Genomic DNA, 24954 nt, shown 5'->3' with positions numbered 1-24954 from the left:
ATTCTTTCTAGCGACAACGAAGAGGCATAGCTTTTGAGGAGAAATTACGTCAAACTAGAAAATGATTGCGAAGATGATTGCTTAAAAGTACAACTAAAGCAACTAAAGCCGATTTAACCCTAGTTGAATAAAGTTTTCGATGACTTTTCTCGGGTTTCGGGAACTCTCTCAAGCCATTTGCAATTTAATTATGTGTTACTGCTCATCATATTACTCTTATACTTCAGGAGATGAAGAAGAAAGTTTGTAGTTTTAAAAAAAATCGACTTATACACTATAATCCTTGATTAGTAGATCCGGTAATGGATGTAGAGATAGTTTTCACTCATCTTTATGTTCTTAAGCTTAACCTGATTTTCTAAGAGAGAGAAAAACTTCTGATGAACTAGAATTTCTCCCTTGACATTAGCAATTTTGATCAGTTTCTCGATAAGAACTAGATTTTCGCATCTATTTCCATCCGACGGCATATGGTTCCACTGTTGTAAAGCACTAGTTTACATCGTTCGCATGCCATAATTCTTTGCGTATGTTTCAAAAGCGGTTGGGTTCAGCTTGCCTTGTTTGCTTCACATTTTACTTGCTATCGATTCACCCTGTATGAGTAAAATGTTTAGTTTTACATGTTTAAATGTCATCTAATTGTGAGTTGTGCTAGTTTTCCTGTTGAACATCTGCAGATTCATCACTCATATCATATCGCATAGGCGAATCTGCACTCTCTCGACAAAATTCCCATTGCAATTAAATTCTAGATGAGCGACGTAAAAGCAGAAACTCCACTTGTGACGGAAGAACCCGGTAAGGATGGAAAATTGGCCGAAGCGGCTAATGAAACTGCAGAAGAAGACGGGCAACCGAGTCTGAATCCGCTTCCTGCTGGATGGATATCGGCTGGAGCTTCTTGGTTCAACACTGCTAAGGAAAAGGTGGGGAGTAATGGAGATATTTCTTGAAATCTCACTTTAAATTCTGATTAGATGGATTCGTTGAATCCTTTAACCGCATCATCTTTTTCCCATTGTTTGTTTTTGTTTTCAGCTTTACACTCATTTTTTGTTACTTTCTCATTTAAAAATTAAAATAATATAAGATTTTCTTATCTATATCTATCTATCTATTCTTATCTAGCTTATCTATTTTTTTGTATCTAAGGAAAGATATAAAGATCTCTTTTTTGTTTTGAAACTTTCTTAAAATATCGCTTTTCTGCTAGACAAAGAGCACATTCGACCTCATGAAGAAAGACCTAGCCGAATTCGGTGACGCAATGACACAGGAAGTAGCAGATCTTACCAGTGCAGCTAAAGGAGGTTTGCACGTATCCTTAAATTATGATCTTGCTCTTCAATAATTTTTTCCTTGTAGGGATCGATACTGCGACAAGTGTAATAAAAGAACAAGCACAGTACCTAGAGAAGTTAGTTACTCCGGACACCGAACAGAAGCCGCTTGTCGAGGAGACCGTAACAAATCCTACGGAACCAGAAGCTTCAAGTACTCCTGTTTCAAGATCGCAATCAAATGAGGAGTCATTAGCTGCCAAAGTATGCTTTTGGGATTCCGATGTTCCAAACTTCTTTAGTTGCTTCTTAGTTCTCTGTATTTTTCAACTACAAATATTAGACCTTTGGAAGACATAACTTCAAGGTGGAAAAAAGCGCATCAATTGGATTTGGTTGGATGAAGTCGGTTGTGGATACTGTGACTGACACTGTGAAGAGCTTGGCTGTGGAGGAAACTACTAAAGGGGAAGATGACATAACTGAAGCCATACGACCACGTATCTGTCGTAAAACAAATCTATCTCAAGTCAGTTGATTTGTGTTATTTAGTAAACATGAGGATTCTGAAAGTATAGTCTTTTTTGAGTGTAACTTCAAAAGAAACCTTTTGGACTTCTCCGTAATTTTGACCTCAGACCCCCTCTTTGGTGGACATAATGTTAATTGCAACTTAATTTTATATGACTCCCCATGAACACATTTTTAAATTCTGTCTTTGAAAATCTCAGAGCATGTGGTTGCTGAGGTTTTTGTCGAGATCTCAGTAACAGAATTGCTTTGGGTGTTTCATTTAAAACCTTTTAGCTTGTGGATGGTTCTATTTCCTCTATATACATTTGATACAACGCTATTCAGGCCAAACTTATGGAACTCCAGTCATCTGAGTCGACTTTTTGCAATGAACCAGAAAATACGGAAGGATTTGAAAATTGGATAGCGCGATTTGTAATGGAAGAATATGATGCGGAAGTTAATATGCTACTTGCAAATAATCCGAAGCTAAGGGAGATTTATGGAAAAATTGTACGCATACCTCCTTTGCGTTTCACTATTTCTAGTGTTAGTTGATTTTCTATGTCTCCAATTCTTTGCAAATTCCAGGTACCAACTGAACTGGATGCTAAAACGTTTTGGTCTCGTTATTTCTTCGCTGTTCAAATAGCTGAGATGGATGAAGAACTGCATCAGTCCTTTTCTTTAAGAGAACTGACTGTGAAAACTGGCGCAGATGGAAAGAAGACGAAGAAAGGTCAGTACTAGATTTCGTAATTATTTGCTTCCCAACTGCCTATCAGTTTTAGCGATTTCTTCCCTGTCTGCATCGCCCAAACAATGCCCTGGAGAGTCACCTGGGTCCGATGAATCAATTGCCGTAGTTGATCATCAACCAACTAGCCCTGCTGCTTCTGCTGATGATTGGAGTGTATGTAGTGAGAAGAATTATGTTGAGGTAGTTAGGATGTGATTATCTTCGAACAACTTGTTTGTCTTTGTTCATATGCAGCTTTACACACCCAGTCTTTTTGTTGTAGGGCCAATGTTTTTCTTAAGGGTGCACATGATCAGCTGTTACTATAGTCAAGGCAAAATGATCGGAAGCCTGGTGCAGTTGCTCAAGCAGCTACAACTTCTCCAAGCAGCACTTTGTAGTCAGCGGTCAAAAGCAACTTGGCCTTCGGAGATGAGTAGGTAGGGTCCCGTATCGATGGGAACCGCCTACTCATCCTCGAAGGCCAGCCGCGCAGCCGCTTAAGCAAATGCGCCAAACTTCAAATTGTTTTGACCTGATTACAATACGAAATTACATTGTCCACTGTAAGGAAAAGGTCCAACTTTGCACTTTTCATCTTTAAAAAAATTGCGTTTAAGCTTATTTTTTTCAAAATCCTTTTCGTTCTGCGTTCTAACAATTCACAACATTTTTCCAAGGTGTCAAGTGGATCTCTGGTGAGCTGTCGAACATTTTTTCTTTTATTGTACACTGATTTGTATGGTTAAGTTTCTGAATTAGTTTACTTCTATGGCTTCATCTCGTCTTGTTTTCTTTTATGGAGGTATATTGAGTCAAAACGACCTGACTTGCTATTGCCTAGGCGGTTGCTCTCGAAATGTCATACTTTCGCACAACTTTTCACTCCGATTGGAGCTAATGAGGGTCTCACAATCGAGTGCAATCATCTGTGCAATTGTACAACAAGTCATATCCTTTCGACTCGACTGTCGCTTCTCTATTACAGGTGTAGAATACTTTCGCACTGTTTAATTTTTAATTTCTCATAATATGTTGGATCGAAATAGAGGGAGCGTGGTGGAAGTTTTCGACACTTGTTCCTCATAGCAGTGTTGAAGGGTTGACGTGATGTGAATGATACTTATTGTTTTAGTGTATCAACGACTTTGATATTGCAATTAGTTATGGCTGAAGCAGAGTTCTTATGTACGCAGCTTCTTTTTTAAAACGAAGGATTTAATTTCAATATCCGCTTTTTCATCCTCTGCTTCACTGCAGCTAAATTAAATACAGCAGGCGAAGATTTTTATTTCTGATTACCAGTGCTTTCTTCGTAAGGGGTTACAAGTTTTGCACTACTGGAACAATCAGCAATCATTTCTTTATAATGAACATATGCCTCCAAAATTGAGTCCTCAGAATCTCAATTTTCACTCCATTTATGGAACAAACCATGAAATTGATTGTGGCAATTGATGCTCACTTGAACTCGAAGATTTTTTTAGTATTAGAATCGAAACGTAGACTGAATGAGCTGGGTTCGTCAGCACGCTTTTGAAAGCGAGTGGATTGGCGTTTCGTGCTCGTTGGCATGATTAATGGGGTAGTTTGCGGCTTTCTGATTCTGCATTCTTCATTCGCTTCTGATTGTCCTGTAGGTCGTGGGATTGCCCTGAGTAAAAGCACTTTTTACATTGCGTATCTGAAATGGGATACTTCCAAGTCTCCTGAGTTACAGCCATGTAATGGTGCTGAGAATTATTTGCTTTTCTCTAGTTTCCTGCTCGAGCTCTGACATTGGACGGTTAATTTGTTCCCTCTTTAGTTTGCGGTTCTCTTTTTAAATAGTTTCATTCTGCTTGAATTCTCCTTCTGCTCTCCAAACCTCCTAGTTTTAGTTGCTTTGCACCATTTTCATCTTGTTGTTCTTGTCTTGTTTATTTTACAGTAATCTTTCTAGGAGATAAGCTCTACGAATGGCGAAGAAGAACAATCTGGTCCTAAAACGCCTCGTCCTAATGACGATGAAGAAGAGTCCAAGAAGGAGAAAAAAGATGAGAATTGGGTGGATTGGGACGAGTAAAGGCTAAGGAGAAAAATAGTGTATACATTGACTACCGTTTGAGCATCACTTCCCTAGCATTCTAATGTTTTACGTTTTTTTATGTTACAGTTTCATATGATACGATTTGTTTAAAAAGCGCGTAATTTTCTGGCTCTACTTCTCCTGAAAAATTTAGTCGAAACTTCCATTTGGTTCTTTTTCTCGAACTCTTTATTGTTTTGAGCCTTCTTTTTTCTTTTGTAATTATTTGTGATACCGGGAATAGTCATTAATACAGTTCATATTAGTTGTACCTTGAAATGAGCTGTTAATTGTGCATGGGTTCTCCTTTTCTTGTATCCTCTACGTTTTCTTTCGTAAGTCATTGACGTGTACATAGTATGAGAACAATTTAGTTAATGGTTCTTCGCTATAAAATGTATTTTCTGTGAATATGATTCAATAAATTTTTGAAAAATGTTGTTCAACAACCCTGTGTTGTATCATGTTAATACAAGTGCCATATCTGGTTTTGTTTTCAAAATGGTGTACAAGATTAAGCGATAAGAGCAGATTTGGAGCATTAACCGAACAATGTTACATATGATAGTTGTTCCAGAGTACGAAGATAATAGTGTTCCTTGTTTGCTAACAGTTTGTTCAAATTTGTTATCAAAATTTTTATTCAGTTGTGACGATTATGTGGAAGAAGTATGGAAGTCTTATTCTAATTGTTTTCAGGCTCATTTTCTGTCCATCATGAGCGGACCTGGTTTCGTGGGCATTAAATTCTGTCCGGAATGGTAATCCTTTCTATATATGAGATTTCCATACAACCCATTTACAAAAAATGCTGTACATTCAGGCAGTTTTTATTTGTTCGGTCAAATTCAATCGATTCTTTTTTCTTTCTCTTTTTTTGAAGTCCGACTTTACTTATTCGTCGTAAAAAGGAAAAGAAGCTACACGGTACACAACAGCCCTTATGAATGGTTCCACCTCTCTGTAATAGTTTTGAAAATCCAAATAAGTAAGAACGAGATCAGGTGTGGAGTAAGGTCAACACGATTTGAAGCCTGGTGCGATTGAGTAAGCCACTATGTTCGAATTGGCGCGGTGGGACAAGAACTCATCTATGCAGCTCGATTTTAGCTAATCGGTTTCTATTTTGACCGCCACCACGGAGTCGTTTTGCCCTCATTGTATGACCGTTTCTATATCGTTTATCCGGGGATGCACATCCATATTCACCAAGAAACATTTCTTAAATGATTTAATCGTTCCAAATTAGTGCTATCACGCCCGGGATAAAGATGAAAGGGCGCTTCTATGCTTTCTATATCCGTTGTCGTTAGCTTAACTGTATCATCCTAAACCCGGATTTTGAGTAAAAATAAAGTACAGTGATCTACTTCTCCTCATCCTAAGAGGTTTCCCTTCAAATATTGTTATCCTATTTTGCAGTAATAACATGCTCTACCCTCGCGAGGACAAGGAGCATCGGCAACTAATGTACGCATGCCGGAACTGTGACCATAAACAGATTGCTGATAATCCGTGCATCTACGTAAACAAACTCGTTCATGAAGTGGAGTTAGTTCTTTTGTGATTGCTAGTAATAAGCTTCAGCAACACTGCTGTGATTTTGTAGTGAGCTGACACAAATTTGTGCTGACGTTGTTCACGATCCTACGTTACCAAAAACTGAAGACCATCCCTGTCCGAAGTGCGGTGGCAATCAAGCTGTCTTCTTCCAAGCTCAAACAAGGAGAGCTGAGGTATTTATTAGTAATTTCCAAGCTTTCGTTTGGTTGGAAAGGATCTATTTCCGCTCACGTATAACTCCAATTGTATAGTAGAGTCAAAATGAAATGAAACACGGTGCAGTTGCGTAAGCGGTTGCTTTCGAAGCGGTGCGGTGGAGCGTAGCGATTAGGATCGAGAGAGGAGCTTTGCTACCACCGTTGATTGTTGCACTTCGCGATGGTTCCACCTCGATTCCAACCGCTATCTCGACCGCGCCGCCTCGTGCGCAACCGCTTACGCGACTGCACCATGCTTCACGTCGTTTTGACCAGAATATGGCATTCCATTTGCGAGTGAGAAACATATGCTTCAAACAATTTTTAGCTTTGATATATCAGAATTACTAGAGTTCTATTCGTCATAAATATCAATTGATTCATTGTTCGCTTCGCTGTGAATTATGATAGCTTTTAAATCTCGTTTATTTCAGGAAGAAATGAGGCTATACTACGTGTGCATGGATACCACCTGCAGTCATCGATGGACTGAATAAACTCAACCTTACATTGTTTTTTTCTGTTTGTATCTAGTGTTTATTGATTTGTTTGCCTTTATTGGGGCCTTTGTTATTTATTTTGTTGTAAATAAAATGTGCAAAATTTGGCTATGAATTATTGATAGATTATGTTCCACTGAACAACTGTATCTGCTTTCGTACTCTTCGCAGGAAAAATTGTTTCATTTAGTCCAATCACATTTTTCCAAACCCTAATTTTTCATTTAATTTCCAAATGTTTGTTTAGATGTTGCGCCAAAAAGCACTGGTTGAAGTACTTGGCCAAGCAAATACGGCCGAAGTATCGGGTGCTTTGTTGTTCAATCGAGAAGGTTTGTTGGTCTGTTAGTTCTTGTGCTTAGTCCTTTTTGAAAGGGAAATTTGTATAGCCGATACTAATCCGGGTGCTTTTTGTCCTGTCTATCTTAGTTTTCAATCTGAATTTGAATGTTCGGAGTTATATTAGTTATACGCTAGTGGGAATCTGCGGGATTTTTTTTTGGTGGTGGTCGTTAGACCGAAATTTTTTAGTTTGGTGCTGAAGAGTTATAGCTATAAAATGTGTTCAGGGCTTCTTCTCGCTTACAGCGGTTACGGTGATAGTAAAGATCATGCAAATGTATCAGCTGCACTGATCTCCAACATATGGGAATCGTTTGACAAGAAAGGTGACCTTATTTTCTTGAGTTTGTTCTTATATAACTTTATATGACTTATTTTGCCTTGTTTGTGTTGTAACGCTAGTTTTGTAGCTTTTTATTTGGTTTGTTCCTGAAGATTTTCAAATACTTCTCCTTTTCATTCCGTAGGTGGCAGAGAAGACCTGAAGGAAGCCACGATCATATGCGATGATGGTGTCATGGCTGCAACTCGAGTGGCTAATATGCTCTTAGCCCTTAAGGTTTAAGATTTTAAGACTTCATTTTTTACTAGACTATGTTATTAGCATTGCGACAAGCATTCATCCGCTATATTTGCCTGAGTGTCTTTTTTGCAGGCGTCAAAGAATTGTCAGTTAGGTCTTGTTCGTGCTAAACTCCATGCCCTCGCAAAATATCTCGATGGTCCGATTTCAGTTGTGTCACGAAATGTCTAGAGGTATGCTCCACATTTTATTCTTCAAATTATCACTAATTGGTCCAATCTGAAAAAGACAGAGTACATTGTGAGAGTTATCCAAAATTTGATTGAAGGGCCGACCATATTAGTGTTATTATCTTTGTTATGGTTTTTGTTTCGCTGCTTGCTGCACTAACAGACCGTTGTGTTCTGCTGCGAAACGGTACGGAGTGAAACGATTGGAGGGGTGCTTGATCAAAATAACGAAACCATGACAAGGATTATATGTAGATGTGGTTAAATCTCGTGTTGACTTTTAATTTCAGTAAAAACTCCTGCTATACCTAAATTTGATAATTATATTTAGGCTGTGTCCAAACCTCATGCATGCAGAGTGAGGTGAGAGTACGAAAGATGCTGAAAAACCCATTAGAATAATCTATCGAATGTTGTCTTGTATAGTATTGTTAAGTTTGAAGTTGAAGAATTACGAAGGTAATACTGTGATGTCCTTATTCTCACTATGTGTAAATAAATACGTTCCTTTCAAATCTGGCAGAAATCATGATTAAGAGAACTGTGTTTCTTATCTGTCATTTGTTGTTTATTTTTTTACAGTCCAACTTAGTGCCTATTAGTTGGCTTTACCAGTAGATTACTAGTAGGGTCGTTTACTGCAGTACTGCAGTCAGTTTTTGCTAGAACTTATCTGAGCTTATAGTGTACGTAAACGTCTATACAATCGATACGAGATTATGATTGAATATAAATTCCTCACAGATAGAGGGTGTTCGCCAACTTTTTTTGGTAGTTCAAAAAGACGATTTATTCTCCATAATGAAGCCTCATATCGATACGATACGAAGCTTGATATCGATACGATACGAGGCTTGATTATGGAGAATAAATCGTCTTTTGAACGACCAATAACAAGTTGGCAAACACCGCTTATCTTTGAGGAATTTATATTCTTTTTTTTTATGACAGAGCTGCAATGAGCAGAACGTTTTCAAAGAAAGCGGTCTTATCTCATGCATTCCTGAAAATCTTAGCGATAAAGTCTTTGACGTAGTGTCGCTGTGAAAAGCTAGTCTCTTAAGTATAATAGAAAGATCAAAAAGGTATATGATTAATATACGGCTATTATATTGTTTCCTGGATGAGCGCGGGAACTGACTGAAAAATAGATGAAAAGATGCGGGCTTTTTTAAAAAAAAAAGCATTTTGCAACGAAAATATAGTTCTTCTGGATAGTAGGGAATAGATAGTTCTGCAAACTAACCGTTAAGAAGGTCTATTTTTTCTAGAAACTACACTTTTAGGTATTTATTTCTAAGATCCTCTAAGATTGAGGTATGGTACTTAGTTATTAGATTGCAAAGAACTAAACTATTACAGGAGTGATGGCGTATTTCTTCAATTTTTTACCGGTAAGTGGATAAATACCTACACTTTGGTTAAGTTGCGTAATGAGCTGAAAGTTCAGCACCTAAGTACCTCGCAAAGTTTGCAGTATCACCTTTTCATAAAATCTAACATGGAGTTGGATGGATAAGGCTTAAATGGCCGGGGATTATTCTTAAGAATCTGTAAGATTTGAAGTTTTTGCTGTGTCTTCTAAATAATTGCAGCGGAGCCGACGCAGTCCTGTTTTCTAAAACGGAAAGGCAAGATTTAAAAGTTCCTCCGAGAAGTACTTCTCCGGCAGTCTTCTAGGCATACCAATAGGTCACCGATAATGTAGAAATTGTATTTTTTATAATATTTTTCTGTGCACTCTATCGTTAATCCTCTCATCTTCTCCAGAATATAAATTTAAAGTTGTGGTCGAGTTCACATCAAATACAATTTAAAAGCAGGTAATCATGAAAATAACCATTTCCGGATCTCTTTTCGAACAGGAAGTGTTAGGATGTAGATTACATTGAAGCGTTTTCACATCTTGGAATATCGGCATGTCACTGTCTATATTTTCTATTAGTGTGCCTACTTGGGTTTTAGATGGGACCATTATCAGAATGACGTTTAGGCTTTTTCATTGTCTTCGAAGGTCTATGTAGGGGTTGGTTAAATCTTACGTTTATTCCATCGAATACCACACTGCCCTGAGTCAATGCTTCGAAAATCATTCAAGGTATTGAAAACGGAAGCCATGTAATACTTTTAAAGGCATCATTCCACGAATCTGAGGTGATACGGATTTCAGGTGGAATATTCGGTGTATACGGGATAGTAGATTATGAAGAGGTGGATGATTCTGTCCACATCTTCCTAATTACCGTAAAAAACGGCCCGGAAGATACGGCTTCAGGCGTTCCGGCGCGCTATTTTCTGCAAGGAGTTGGACTGGAGCGCGCCAGACTTGTGCAGGCGCTTCATCTTCCGGGCCGATTTTACGGCAATTAGGAAGAAATGGACGGAATCATCCCCTCTCCATAATCTACTGTCCTGTATACGAATACTCCATCTGAGATCCGTCCCACCTCAGATTCGTCGGGTGATGCCTTCAAACTAGTCTAGCACTGGATGTGCGGCCGTTGGTAGCACGCACATATCGCTGCCCAGTGTACCAACGAATGGGTAAAATCTGCGTAAAATCACCAGCAAGAACATAATAATTGATCTACACACACAATATCAGGCAGTTGAAGGTTATTGAGCAGGACAAATGGCAAGAACTCATCCGTTATCCGCACGCACTCATTCATTGAAGTGTTTCTTTTAGGAATCCAAAACGCCTCCATGGCGATATTTCTGTTTCGTGAGCCAGTATTACGCATTTCACATCAGAACCGTTTCCACTATGCCCTCTTATCTAAGCCTTCCAAGTGGTCTTATCAAGCTTCAAGGCGTTTTCCTGACACTGCACACCAATAGGGTAGCACAGGAGATTGAGCACTTGATGTGCAATGGAACTTACGTTAGCGAAACTTAGGGAAACCGGTGAAAAAAAAATTAAAATAAAAAAAATGATTTAAAAAAATCTTGAAGTGAGGATTATCGAACACATGGCACCAAAACGGCGTGGAAGCTTATTGAAACCACTTGAAGGGCACAGATAAGAGGCCAACAAAGGAAATGATTGTGGTGGGAAATGCGTTCTATTTACTTCAGGAAAGAAAAAAAAAAATCAGCAAGGAAGACGTTGGGACGTTTTTGATTCATAAAAGAAACCTTTCAACGGATGGCGGGGTTGAGTGCTTCTCGACAACGAATGTTCTTTTTTGCCACTTTTATCGCTCTGTGACCCGTAGCTGCCTGATTTTGTGTGTAGATCAAATGGTATCGATCCTACACAGCGATACCCATTCCCTAACACTATCTTACCGTGGAGACAGGTCTCAACTTCTTCTTCTTCGTTACTTTTATGGAATGCTGCCTTTAACTCTGCTTGTAAGAAGAGCTATTTGTACGACGTTATAGGTAGGTCCCATTGCGAATTCGTATAGGTACAATGCAATTTATGTTCGTTTCCCTTCTGGCGTCAACTACTGTACTGAAAAACGTATAGGATTCACAAACACAAAAACTTGCGAAAGTTCCAGAAACTCAGATGATGATGTGCTTGTGGGCTTACATGTTCTAACATGTTTTTACGTGTTCAGGAGATGTCAGGTAAGAACGTTGCCGGGGATCTATAGGGGTTGGAGCCTGGGGGGAGAACCTGATCTATACTTGTACTTGTTCTTACCTGATATCTCTGAAACAAGTAAGAACATGTTAGAACATGTAAGCCTGCAAGCACGTCATCATCTGAGTTTCTGGAATTTTCGCCAGGTGACGGTTCTATCGTTCTCCATTGAATTGTGTGTTTTTGTGTCTACGTTGTGTTTCTACATCAAAGTTTATTCTCTCTTGATTAGAAAATCTACATCAAAGTTTATTCTTTCTTGATTAGAAAATCCGTTCACATTCATTCACACACGTAGCACTTCTGTCTTGTTGTTTTCTGCTAATAATGTCACCTTTGGTGTTATTTTACATTAATCAACTATTTTCAAACGTATTCAGGCAGAAATCAAAATGTCTGTACTTTGATTTTCTGTGACAGCCGCTATCTGTTGACAGAATTTTCGAGAAAAAATCACGCAACCAGGTATGGAATATTTAAAACTCTATCAAGCTGCTATTTTTAGTAGTTCCTTGTTTCTGAGTGTTTGGCTGGTTATTCGGTTTCTTTTCTTGAAGTGGGAGTAATTCAATTGCTGCTATGCGGTAGTAACAGAGTAAGCTGAGTAATTGTTTTTCATTTGTCAGCTCCTTCGGTTTCGTTTAAAATTCATCCAATGATACAGATGTTTGTGGAATTTTACTGGTAGGCAGGAATTTGTATCCGTAAAGTTAAAAGTTTGGAGTAAAAGAGCATCTGAAACATGGTTTTGGTACTTCTATGTGCTCTGCGCATAATTTTCGGTGGATGTCAATGACCAGAAGTTCGTAGAACCTGAGGTTTTTCACTTTTTTGCAGTATTAAAGTGTATATTTTGGCAAAATATATATGATGGAATATGTATAAGTGGTGACATTTCGTCTTTTTAGTCTACTTAAGCATTCCTAAGCATCCTTAAGTATCAGGATTGAAAACTTCTATTTTGGTGTGGGAAAAAGTCTTGCGGCGCGTGCAACACATTTTTTAAACAAATTTTTCATTCATTGAAGTGAAATTTCAATAAATGGTGTATTCACATTAGTATCGATCACTGCAGGAGATCAGTACCAATGGAGAACAATATCTTAGCCTCTGTCTATCGATATCTTTAGTCGTTCAAAGCAAGACAAGACGCAGTGACTCTTCTTTGAAGTTTTCAGCTTCTAAGATCTTAATTAGACTATCCTAGATCCCTATATACCAGACGTGTGGCTCATCAATAAAAATTATCGATTGATGATTGATCGGAAAAGAATTAAGAGTGGTAGATAAAGGCAAATAAACGTTTAAACTACATAAATTGTGCTGCAAATTTCATTACACTTATGCAAAAATTTTGAGTAAAATCCCTCTTCATGCAACGAAGCATTACTCCTTCCTTTCTTGCAGTTAATTTTTGATTAATTGTTAGTGTGACATCGTTCTTCTGTACGCTGTTCCTCCATTATTTTTCATTTTTCGAGACTATTTTGATAATTTTTGTTTTTGAAGTCACAGTGTACTTAGATTCGGATGGAAAACCCCAACGCTTTTCTTTTATAAATCATGATGCAAAGTTTCTTCTGTGACATTCACACGTTTTCTTAATGTGTCCTTTACCCATCATACATCATTTCTTAGAGGAATGGAATTTTGTGACATTCGAAGGCAAACATTTCTTATGAAGTCAAACCAGTACACTTTACATTCGCTGTTTTGACTCTTTGATTTTTGGAGTTCTGTTACATCACGGAGAGAAAAGTACATGTGATTGAATGCCGAATTTTTCACCTACACAAAAGGTGAGGGGAAATGGTTTCGTCTCGGATTTTGAACGCTTTGTATCGAATCAACAAGCTCTAGAGTAGAGTCTTTTGCTCTTTAGGCCTCACGTAGTTTTTTTTGGGGTTGGTAGCAAGATTATCCGAAATTACAATCCAGGTCCCCAAGAGGATTGGTTAGTTGAACTTCTTATCAAGGCATCCACTAAAGGGTTATCTATTGGTGTTTGTCTCTTTTTTTGTCTCGTCTTTTTTTTCTTGTGATAAAATGGAGTCGGAGCTTACTGGAGCTGGTTGCTTGACCTGTTTATTCTGTAGATTAAAACGATTTGATTCTTGTGAATGTTAACTTTTCTCTCTAAACTTAACCAAAACCCATTAAGCATACCTTTCAGGAGTTTTGACCACTGCTGAGATAAATATTAAAGGCGTGAAGGCTTATGAAGATTCTCCTTAAAAGGAGTATACCACCAATCTGACATGGTGGGGGAATCCGCGGGAAAAGCTAGAGATGAGATGGTAGATTGAGGAATCCAGCGTGGTTCCGCTCACCTCTCCCTAATCTTTGAAAAAAAATGGTGTGGAAGACGACGTTTTTTTTTTTACAACGATTTCAGTCCCAACGCGCCACCTTTGTACACGCGGCGCATTCCCGAGCGAGCGGTCGGTCGAAGATCAGTTATGTCTCCTCACTAGGTTATTCATGTGAAACCAATGAATAGGCTGCGGAGGCGACCTGAGCTTGTACATAGGGAAGCGTTCCAGTGTATCTCGTAGGAACTAAAGCGATTCCAACGCCGTTTTTTTTCACGACGATTAGGGAGAGATGAGCGGAACAACTCCGGATACCGGAGTCTAGAATCCCACTACTAGCTTTTCCCACGGAATCCCTCTCCACGTCAGATTCATCTTGTGCCGGCCCTTCTAGGAGGTTTGACCACTGCTGGGATAACTATTAAGAATGTAATTCCCATGAAGTTTCTTCTTAAAGGCATCACCCCACGAATCTGAGGTGGTGCAGATTTCGGGTGGAGTATTCGTTTACGAGATGGGAGACTACGGAGAGGGAGGTGATTCCGTCCATTTCTTGCTAATTGCTGTAAAAAACGGCCCGGAAGATGCGGCGCCGCACAAGACTGGCGCGCTCCAATCGAACCTCTTGTACAAAATGGTGCGCCAAAACGAATGAAGCCGTATCTTTCGGGCCGTTTTGTACGGCAATTAGGAAGAAATGGACGGACTCACCCCCCTCTCCGTAGTCTCCCATCCCGTATACGAATACTCCACCTGAAATCTGCACCACATCAGATTCGTGGGGTGATGCCTTTAAGCTACGGAGATTCTGAGCCCGTAGCCAGCAGATGTAACGTTTATAGGTTACGGACGATACAATGGGTCACGATACGAAAGTATTATGTTTCTGGAAATGTCTCTGCAAAAAGCGACTAGGTCCCGGAGCGATTATAATCTGCGCCATGCATGCTTTTTTGCAAGCAATTTTCGATTCAATTCCTCTGTTTAACTTTGCCGTTTTTTTCTGGGATAACATTCCTAAAGAAGACGATTCTACTGAATACGTATAGAAACGGTCCCTCATGCTTGAAAGAGAAGAAAAACGAATCTATTCCTATCTAACTCAATTACTGCCGGTCCTTGTTGTGATTCACATCTATTGTGGTCAAAGTTCGTACTCGATGTCGTCGGGAACCCGTTCGTTGTCCACCGCTCAATTAGGATGAATAGCTCGCTGCACGAAACCAGACCGTTTGCAGTCGTTGCACACAACTACAGTTATTCTTACTGTGTAAACAAAAAAAGAAGTGTAAATCGATTTACGGAGGAGCAAAGTTTCAACAGTTTTTTTTTTCTTACAACTAACACATTTTGCATAGCTAAGTAGAAAAATATATTCCATCAAAATTTCACAGGGGTCTGAACGAAACTAACGCCGTGACGACCAATGGCAAGCTTTCAAGACCGCCTCCTATCCAGGTACTGTGATTTGTGGATGTTGCAAGTCTATTCAGTTATAATTTTTGTTAATTAGTTAATCTGTTGTTTTTGTTGGAGAAACGTGAATTTACTAGATTCACTATAGCGGAGAACGTTAACGGTTAAACCTCAAATCCTTATGAATTTGGGAATAATCCGTATGAAAGAAGTTGCGAGTTTACGTTTACAAGTTTACGAGGAAGAACAATTTCTTGTGTTCTTTCCAATAATCGCTTCGATTTTCACCTGCTCCGCACACATTAAACCATTCAAAGAAATCCTCAAAGAAATCAACTGGTTTCCTCCTCTTGTCATTGTTTGATTTTTAGTTTTGCGGTGACCGAAACGTACAGAACGTTTTTGAGATGAAAACTCGGGAACATCCGGACAACTATAAGAAAATGAAAATAGCATAGAAGTCGTTTTCCCTTCGTTTTTATTCGGCTGTAGATTTTCGTTGTGGTACACTGTCAAGTGATCACCAAATTGTTCTGGAAACCTCGTTCAGCTTTCGTTTATCAGGGTCCCAGTGTACATTCATCGTCTTCATCTCTCTCACCGCATCTCCCATTCTTTGAGTCTACTGCTCTTTCTCTCTCGCTCTTCCTCTCATCGTCTGCTTTTTTTCCTTTTTCTCAAGAAAACAAAGTAAACCATTCAGAACTTTGTGCTTCATTAAACCCCTTAGGGACACATATATGGAGCTGTTCCTGATAAACATAGAAATTAACTAGAATTGACATTTTATGACAATAACAAAATAATTCTCAACTACAAGCGAACTATATATTACATTATGTATCACGACATCATATATTTTATATCATTTTAGCATTTTTGTCTTTCTCTTATGATGAGGTTTATAGCTATAACAATTGAATATAGAATTATAGGACAGTTATGAAATATATAATAGCTGGTGGTATAGATTCCTAAATTCTTTGTGATGTTTGCAGACATAATTCAAAGGGTCCCATTGTGCCACGTGTGTATTAGGCAAGGAATACCTTCGCAGTTTTCATAATGTAAATTATAATGCCGAACGCGAATTACCGTACTATTTTCATTGTTCTTATTCCAACTGTTCGCATAAGCAACGCTCAAAACCTGATATTTTCTACCTAAAATGTTTTTTTCTTATTCATCCGTAAAATCTATAGCACCAGTGTTTTTCTTGCAATTGGACGACGTGCGATTGGTTTCGTTTTGGAAAATCTCATCTTTAGATCTATAAAGCTATTCCTGTATCCGCCTGGATACGAAAAGGTCACATAGTGTGGCTGCACGTCTCATTCTTTTTTCTAGACGGAAATAATGGAGATTATTATTAATGTGAAATTTCGGTTACGGTGACATTTTGACGAACATGGGCACCATTAACGTTTTTTTCTGTCCTCGTTTCGTTGTCGCAATGGCGAACGAAATGACGTTCGTTGTGTGTTCTTTGAGATTTGTGATGATCTGCGAGTGAAAATTGTTCTTTTTTTTGTTCTTCTTTTCTTTTTACCTTGAAATCACACTGAATGAAACAGTTTCTTATATTCAAAACTTTTACATTTGAAAAGAACAAGTTTGAAGGATCAATTCAATTCCATTCCGTAGTGGTACACGTTATTTTTCAGTGAAAGCGCAGAATATTCGAGTGCAGATCTGTTTCCGTGGTAATTATTTTTAAATATTTAGCGCTTGGCCGGAAAACCACTCTCCTATCCGATTGGCGAAGTTTTCATCACTTGTGCAGTTAATTTGAGAATTCGTGAACATTTCTTTTTTCTTTTGCTGCTACGACGCCCACTCAGAAACGTTTACGGGAATAGAAGGCGGAGGTGGCCGAGAATTTCGATGAGAATGTTTTTACGATGACTAAACTAGACTATTACGGTAACAGAGTTTGTGTTAGAAGAACAGTTGATTAGTAATTTTCTGGATTTTGATTTTTTGGAGAAGTGGGGCGGTGTTTGAACACTCAAGAATGCAAGGGTTAGTTTTTAATGAAAGATGTGAAAATTAGAAATATGTTTATAATAGCAACTGATAAAAATTGAAATATACTGTTCCGCACAGGTTGTTAGGTGGGACTTTTTTTTTATTTCCTTTCCTGCTTGACATTAATATCTTCTTCAGAGTCCTGAAAGTGCCGAAGTTTCGATATTTTGACCACGAAACATCTTTTTTTTTGTCCGTGGCTGCTCTGGCAAGATTAACTGAAAATTACTAAAGATGATTCTCTGAATAGGGCGGGCGAATAATACGTTTGGTGATATAACTAGCAAATAAATCGACACCGCGTTTTCAGATTTCTGAAGAAGACGTAAGTGTCGTCACCTCAGTTCTAGAAACATATTAAAAGTTTTTCACATAGCAATCTGTGAGGCACATTAGATTTCAATTATTTTCTATGCAAAGAGGTGACGCATTCGTGATCAGGTTCTGTTGTGTCTGCATCCGATCGATCGATGGTTCGAAATCGCTCTAGTGCCAACTAAGCCTTTCTTCCCTTGCGGTCAATAAATTGGTGCTCAGACTTGTTTGAGAGGATAAAAGTACTGACGTAACACATCGAGTAGTCCCCGTAAGTCGTTGAATAAGCTTAACACGATTTTCGCTTAAAGTAAACGCGTTCGAGAATCCCAAGCGGATTAATTAAAGCCAGACACTTTATCCTTTATAACGCTATTACAAGGAATTTCCTCGCTCAAGGGCCATAGAATATGGAATTACAGGAACTATGTACTTTTCTTTTTCACTGCAATTATTTACTAATTATTTTTATAACAGCAATTGACTAATTGGTAGTGAAATATTGAGGAGGTCAAGACATAAAATCTCAGATATTGAACTATTATTTGAAAACATAAAAGTGCCATAAAACAAAAGCAGGAAAGAACTCATTGGAATTTTGCCGAAAATTTCATACAGCGAATTTGGGTCCTTTTAGGTTGACAAGTGGTTCTCCTGCTACAAAAAGTGAGAATTCCTCATGGGAGATCCTTTTCCCCTCATAATAATTAAAATTTCTGTATGATCCCAAAACAACGACCGCTAACAAGTCTTTACCACCTCGGAAAAGGAGAAAATCGTTGGATTGGTGATTACAACTTTTCTTAGAGAATACTACCAGTGTTCAATTCTGTTTCTTACAGATAGATGCACAAGGAATCTCTCAATTTTTCTGGGAAAAAGGAAACTGAGAAGTATTCATTATCATTTCCTCGTTTCACTTCACCCTTAAAATCTTATTTCAAAAGAGTGCTATGATTCAGTCTCAGAATCGGAATTAGGATTCCCTGCCTTTCGTAACGTCCTGATAGTGGCCTCGGAATCTCTCCCAATTCCATCAAATGTTGTGTTGAATGTATTTTATAGCGGTGTGTAAAAGCAACGAAAGCAAACGGACGAAACGATTTTGAATAGGAATTCGTACAAGCTGAATAAATACATAAATTCATCCAGAAATGAATAGCGTTGAATTTGATTATAGTGGTCTTCTATGCACGATAAAATATAGTGTGTTTTGAATTTTTACGCTATCCTTAGAGGGGGTTTTTAAAATTGTTTTTTTAAATGGTTATATTGCTAATATTATTTATTTATTCGCATACACAAATAGTGCACCAAAAAGAAACAAAAAAAAACAACAATTATTATTCTTATTACTTTCTATTAGTTTCGATTATATTAGTTTTTTTTTATTAGTTTTGATTATCGGCATCTACATACGACTGCTATCATAGCGTATTTTTACGCATAAATTGTCTATAATTATAGTATTATTATAGTACTATGTATTATAATGGAAAGCGCCAGTTACATATGTATATGACGAAAAAGCAGCTGTAAGCAACTTTTTTTTAACAAATAAAATTGCAATTTTTACCAGAACCTTGTTTTTTTTTCTTCGTTGAAAAACTTGCCTTTTGCGTTTTTTTCTGGAGATAAGATTTTCCATCAACCAGAACCAAACACATTAAAGATTAACAGTACTTAAGAGTATGTGCGACATCTAGTTCAGTATGTACATAGTGTAAATTAACCAAATATTCCAGAATTGACTTTGATAGTAAGTTTTTTTTTAGCATTGAAAATATCAGAAAAATGTTATAGATTCTAATTTTGAGTAATTCTCGTTGCAGCCTAAGAAATCCAAGGGTTTGTGAGTCATTTGAGTACTAGCCACAGCTTATTTGTTTTGTTGATTGATTTGTTTCTGTTTCCTTCATTTGAATATTATTTTTTAAATTAGGAATATTTTATGGAATATATATATATATATATATCTTATACAATACATGTAGAATATGCAAATGTAATATGAGTGGGTTGATGAACAGAATAGATCCAAATATAGAAAATATAAAATGCGATATTTTATTACTTCAAAATAAAAACTTAAATAAGTTAAAATCTCTATGTGATACATTATACCTTTTCTATTTTGTTTGAAAAAAATTTCCTCTTTATTTTTCGTCAATAACATTAATCGTGCTCACAAATGACGCTACAAGCTACATACGTTTCACACTTTGCTGTTGAGGGAGTATAAACTCTGAAAAAATCCTAGATATTTATGGATGTATGCATTTATATGTCTAGACTATGACGGTGTATTATTATGGTGTTTAATGACCTAACACGTAACAATTCATTACTGATCCCTCCATCGATACCTCTGGATTATCTACTTATCTACTACTACGCGTGGCACACATAGTTTACGTAGTAATTACGGTATTTTTACCTCGTCAACGGACTCAATAAATAATCTTCCTTTGATATTCGAATGTGAATAATTCAAAAAAGTTGATTGATTATTTTGTTGCTCACCCCCGTACCTAATTCAGGGGAACTGAAAATACATACACACATACAAATAAGTCATAATATATTATCGTTTGCGTAAACAACAACAACAACAAATACGGGAATCGACGCAGCAAGCAGCATCTCTAGTTTTCTTCGTACATATGCGATGGTTCCACGTGCGTGCCTAACGAAACGACACTAACACTTTGTGAAGAAGAGCGGCTTGCAGCTGGTAAACATTGAGCGTTGAAGTGCGAAACTATTAACTGCATAGTGCCGCATACCTGCAAAGAAAACAATATTTTGCAGAAATCGTCAAGGATTTGATTGAGGAAAAAAATGAAACATTCAAATAACAGAAATCATTCTTTTTTTTCTCACCTTGGCTGCTCTGGCAACATTAACTGAAAGTTGTTAAGGATTATCCTCTAAATAGAGGACACGTCACAAACTTTCAATTCTAGTAGCTAAGGAGATATGCGTTTGATGTTCTAAATTGATTCCTTTTGATTCTAAATTGATTAAATTCTTTTGTTGATCCAAACTGCAAATAATGAATACTAAAAACTATTCATTCAAATGATTCAATAGTGTTCCATTCGAAAAAATCGATTTGCGATTTCATAGATTATTCGGTAATTTTAAAGGTAGTGTCACGTGTATGTATGTAGTGTAGACTGAGCAAGTTTCTTGCTTATAACTTAACGCTCTCTACCCTACCAATAATATATATTGTAATGTATAATAATATTAATTTTAATATTAATACTATGTAGTATAATACTAATACTCATTCTATTACTAATAATGAAACTAGTAATAATAATAATAATATAATAATAATAATAATAATAGTGATTGTAATAGTAATAGCTGTAGTAGTAAGGATATTAGTAACAATGATAGCAATAATAATGGCAATAATATTAATAATATTAATAGTAGCAATAATGACAGCAACAATGGTAATTGTAATAATACCAGTTCACCAGTTCATTTATTTTCCGGCTGAAACGAATAATTCAGTCATTAAAGTTAAAAAAAAATTAAATTTAAATTACGTATTATTTTCATTATTATTGAAACAATTGAACAATCAAATTAAAAATTTTCAATCTTGAGTGGCAACACACGAAATTGCGACGATTCCAATCCGTCGCTAAATAAAAAACATGACATTCACGAATAAACAATGAATGTGTTGTTCTTCGACGTCTATGTGTTTCTATCCTGTGATTTAGCCTAGTTTTTTTCTAGAATATCCTATGATCTACGGATCACATGAATGCGTCCTTTTACAGCAATTTTATTCCGTCTTTTTTTTCTTTTTTTTTTGTTGGTCCGGTTTTTTCTGATTCATTGAGTAGAACAGCTAAGGGTAAGTGTTGGCTAACAAAATATATATTTTATTACCTTTTAGACGGTGTGAGCCGTTCGTTGTGTATCTTTTTTTCTCTTCTGCAATCGCATACCCGTGCAACTAAAGAAATATGATGTTTTCGAAAACAACATTGTCTGTTATATGTCTATGTCTATTATAGCAACAAGATTCAGAACAAAACATTTCTAATTGGATTATTACGTGCAACAGACTTCTGCTATTATATCAATTGCTTTAATATGTATTGCATTCTGCAGTTCTAACTAGGTACTAAAAATAAATAAATAAAGCTAAATAAATCCTTTTGGAAATGAGTAAATTATTCTGAAAGGACAACAGAAAACTGATCAGTCGTTATTTTCGGAAAAGAAAAAAAATATGTTCAGCGGTTTTTTCTAAAGTATATAGTATATTTTAAACAGAGGAATTAGCAAAAATGAAAGAGAAATAGTGTGGCAGTATATTTTTCACGAAAGACGCGGCGGTTTCTTGACATTGCAGCTCTTTCAACCTTTGCTGCCGTTAGTCATTTCTATATAATTATCCAGAAAATTATCTATAACCTTTCTTACCTGACAAATATCCTTTTTTTCTGTAACTAACAGGAATGCGTGTGATTTGGTACCTTATCTTGTGCTACTTCCGAATCGCTTTTTTCTGGAAGCAAAAAGTGAAAGGTTGATTTCATGTTTACTTATTCATTGTTATTCTTATTAGTTCATTTATTTTGTTTTACAATTTGTGTAACGTGAGAACGAAGATGAAAATTCTCACTTTCTCTTGCATATACACCGTAATTAAATCAATTACGGTTATTTATGCGCCTACGCTCTTTCCAGGAAAATTATAATCAAGAAAATTGAGCTTATTTTCTATTCCCTTGTGAGAAACGTAGCATTAGAATCCTTGGCACGATGTTCGATGTTTAATGGAAGGTTTTACGATATTCAATGTTTAATGGGAGTTTTTATGATCGCAATTTAATTAGAGCTCTTATAGTTCACGCTTTTTTGTCTTATCTTTAATAATTGATTTGATGTCACTCGATTTTCCCTCGGGAAGTATGCGTTCTGGAACAAATTTCAATTTATTATCCATTTTTGTAGTAAGAATGGGGTTTATAAACAAATGAATAGAACAAACAAATAAACAAATAGTATTAAAGTCAAATAATAATGTGAGTAAGCGTATCTTCTCCTCTTTTCTTTCTTTTCTTTTCACTGTTTAGAAAAAAAAAATACAATTCCTTGCTGTTTCGAACTCCCTCTCCTCTCCAAAAATCCTCTAGAACACTGCTAACTTCCTTGATATCTGTAAACATTCAGCGCTCAACCCCCGTACGTGAAAACCCGCTTCTTGAAAGCAGCTTTAACTATGTACAATGTGACCAGGAAGTTCCACTCATCTAAGCAGATCACATTCTTCGTTAAGCGATGTGACGTAGATAAATAAACAACGTCACAACAGCACGAACGATTCACTTGAGCATACTAATTACGGATCTACGCAATTTTTGATGCATTGATGACGTTTTTTTTTTTTGTTAGAAATTTCCATTCTTCAAAAAAAATACTACGAATGCTAACATTTACAACAATTTTTTCTATCTTCAAATTCTTTTTATTGTTTAACATATGGTTTTTTTTTTCGGAAGTACATCCTTCGCCAATTGGAAACAATTACTCTCCTGGGCCTTCTTAGAACTCTCTAAGGATTGCGTGAAAGCCCTGGATGAGTTACAAATAAATTTGCTGGGTACAAAAGAAAAGTCTCTCGTTTTGCTCCCTTCTAGTACGAAAACATTTGCTAGGAAGCTGTTCTCCGTAAGTTTCGGGACAAATTAACGGCGGTTACCAATAGGATTGCCCTAAATTGCTGAATGATATCGTTCGACGTAGATTTCTTGCTGATTATTCTCTCATCGCTTACTTTTTCTTTGAGAATTTTCTACGAAAAGCTGGAAAAAGCTCTACCGGTTATAGTTCCAAGTTCTTTTTGGATGATCACGTAAGACGAAGGCAACTGCTCGCACTTTTATTAGTAAAACATTTTCTAGATGGTCCCTTATCAGATGTTCTTTTTGAACATCAAGGAAGATGATCCGCTAGTGTAAGTAAGCAAACGGCGCCGTGATGTCGTCACCGTATGCTATGGAATGCTAAGCAGCGACGGTAAGAACTGCATGGAGCATATGTCCTTTCGAATCCGTCACACTCTATAACGGAGAACTCAAAAAGCCGGCGTCAGAGTCCATATTTTGCCTAAGCGAAGCAACTTTTAAAGATTACGCATAGATAAGTCTAAGATATTGGATATGAGATATTATATTTGATGTCATTATTATTATTACTATTATTATTATTATAAGATGATATTAATTCGCGCCTAATCGTTCCTACTGACTTTTGTTGTTGTGATCACCTTGAATGAATTCACGATCGTTGCAATGTGGCAAAATTTTGAATTTGGCGCGCTAATATCGAACTAACTCTAAAAGAAGTACTGCTGTAGCAATCCATCCTTTATTAGTCCTAAAGGGAGAATTTTAATGCTCCACACGGAATGGTTACTCGCAAGTACAAGTCAGAATAATCAATATTAACAATAATTACTTAAATGCTTACTTAGATGGTCTCTCTTCACTGAACATACGAAGCTCAAGATCTCTTCCAGTCCATTTCCAAGTTTTCCATCCCCATCCGAAATGTTTGCATGTTTCGTGAGTGACGTTTTGACAAGGTCCTTGAGCGACAAAATCCAGCTGAGCGCTCTCAGCTGCTCTATCCGTGCAAAACCGTGAACACATCAGTTCGGCTCGGTGGCGATCTCCCCCGAGGCGGTCCAGCGTTTTTTGAAAAATCGATAGAGAAGGACAAATATTCGAAAAATTCTGGGAATTTTGCAGAGCTACTATTGGAACGGCTTCATTCATCTATATGGGTGCATCCTGACCTTACAGTGTACTGTACACGAAAATTTTAGCAGGATTTCAGTGACAGTGCAGTTCTACATAATGCTGGACATAGTGTACAACGAGAGATAGTAATCTATTCATAAAAAAAATATTCCTAAGATTTTTTGACCTATTTTGAGTGACTGCAACACTGTAAAATTACAACAAGAGGTCCTACGAATTATTAAAATAAAAAGAGAAGTCTTTTGTTTTTTGTTGTTATGGGAAAATTGTATATTGAAGTGGGTAATTTGACCGAATTCAACCGATTTTTTTAACTTTGCTAACAATTGCTATACTTGTATGTTCCAATTTTTAAAAATCTAAATTTCCAAAGGGTTTCTTATCGTAGGCAGAGTATTTTTTTCTCGGCCAACCCGTCATGACATCGTCACGGTCAGAGAGATACAGCTGTGCAAATTTGTCGGGCTATCCTCATCAAGGTCAACTTGGTTTTCGGCGGTATAGACATGTGTCGTCTGCACACAGTTTTC

At 37.1% G+C, this 24954-nt stretch overlaps 3 protein-coding genes across 6 annotated transcripts; 2 read left to right on the top strand and 1 right to left on the bottom strand.

Annotated features, from left to right (window-relative positions):
* Positions 1-755: 755 nt before the first annotated feature.
* On the top strand, positions 756-6860 carry RB195_013061 (uncharacterized protein; the record flags this gene model as incomplete). 3 transcript variants are annotated; one of them, XM_064202710.1, is made up of 12 exons in its annotated part: positions 756-929; positions 1217-1313; positions 1369-1547; positions 1651-1812; positions 2142-2309; positions 2388-2535; positions 2588-2736; positions 4478-4582; positions 5303-5364; positions 6026-6154; positions 6213-6339; positions 6798-6860. In XM_064202710.1, the coding sequence occupies 12 exons, from the start codon at positions 756-758 to the stop codon at positions 6858-6860; spliced, it is 1563 nt and encodes a 520-aa protein (XP_064058590.1). The 3 variants fall into 3 exon arrangements, with proteins under 3 accessions (XP_064058590.1, XP_013296250.2, XP_064058591.1); XM_013440796.2 differs by lacking the exons at positions 5303-5364; positions 6026-6154; positions 6213-6339; positions 6798-6860 and having other exon boundaries at positions 4478-4600; XM_064202709.1 differs by lacking the exons at positions 756-929; positions 1217-1313; positions 1369-1547; ... (3 more) ...; positions 2588-2736; positions 4478-4582 and having other exon boundaries at positions 5321-5364.
* Positions 6861-7110: 250 nt separating this feature from the next.
* On the top strand, positions 7111-15739 carry RB195_013060 (uncharacterized protein; the record flags this gene model as incomplete). 2 transcript variants are annotated; one of them, XM_064202708.1, is made up of 10 exons in its annotated part: positions 7111-7195; positions 7433-7531; positions 7673-7764; positions 7861-7877; positions 7940-7961; positions 8290-8321; positions 11197-11345; positions 11934-12018; positions 15260-15323; positions 15653-15739. In XM_064202708.1, the coding sequence occupies 10 exons, from the start codon at positions 7111-7113 to the stop codon at positions 15737-15739; spliced, it is 732 nt and encodes a 243-aa protein (XP_064058588.1). The 2 variants fall into 2 exon arrangements, with proteins under 2 accessions (XP_064058588.1, XP_064058589.1); XM_064202707.1 differs by lacking the exons at positions 8290-8321; positions 11197-11345; positions 11934-12018; positions 15260-15323; positions 15653-15739 and having other exon boundaries at positions 7861-7959.
* A 6394-nt stretch (positions 15740-22133) lies between these two features.
* RB195_013059 (uncharacterized protein) lies at positions 22134-24439 on the bottom strand (the record flags this gene model as incomplete). The annotated part of the gene is made up of 2 exons (XM_064202706.1): positions 22134-22164; positions 24132-24439. The coding sequence occupies 2 exons, from the start codon at positions 24437-24439 to the stop codon at positions 22134-22136; spliced, it is 339 nt and encodes a 112-aa protein (XP_064058587.1).
* Positions 24440-24954: the final 515 nt, after the last annotated feature.

This window comes from Necator americanus, chromosome V (assembly GCF_031761385.1).
Source record: "Necator americanus strain Aroian chromosome V, whole genome shotgun sequence".
Classification (NCBI taxonomy): Eukaryota; Metazoa; Nematoda; class Chromadorea; order Rhabditida; family Ancylostomatidae; genus Necator; species Necator americanus.
The sequence above is the reverse complement of the archived record's forward strand: the minus strand, read 5'-3'. Positions and strand labels throughout refer to the sequence as shown.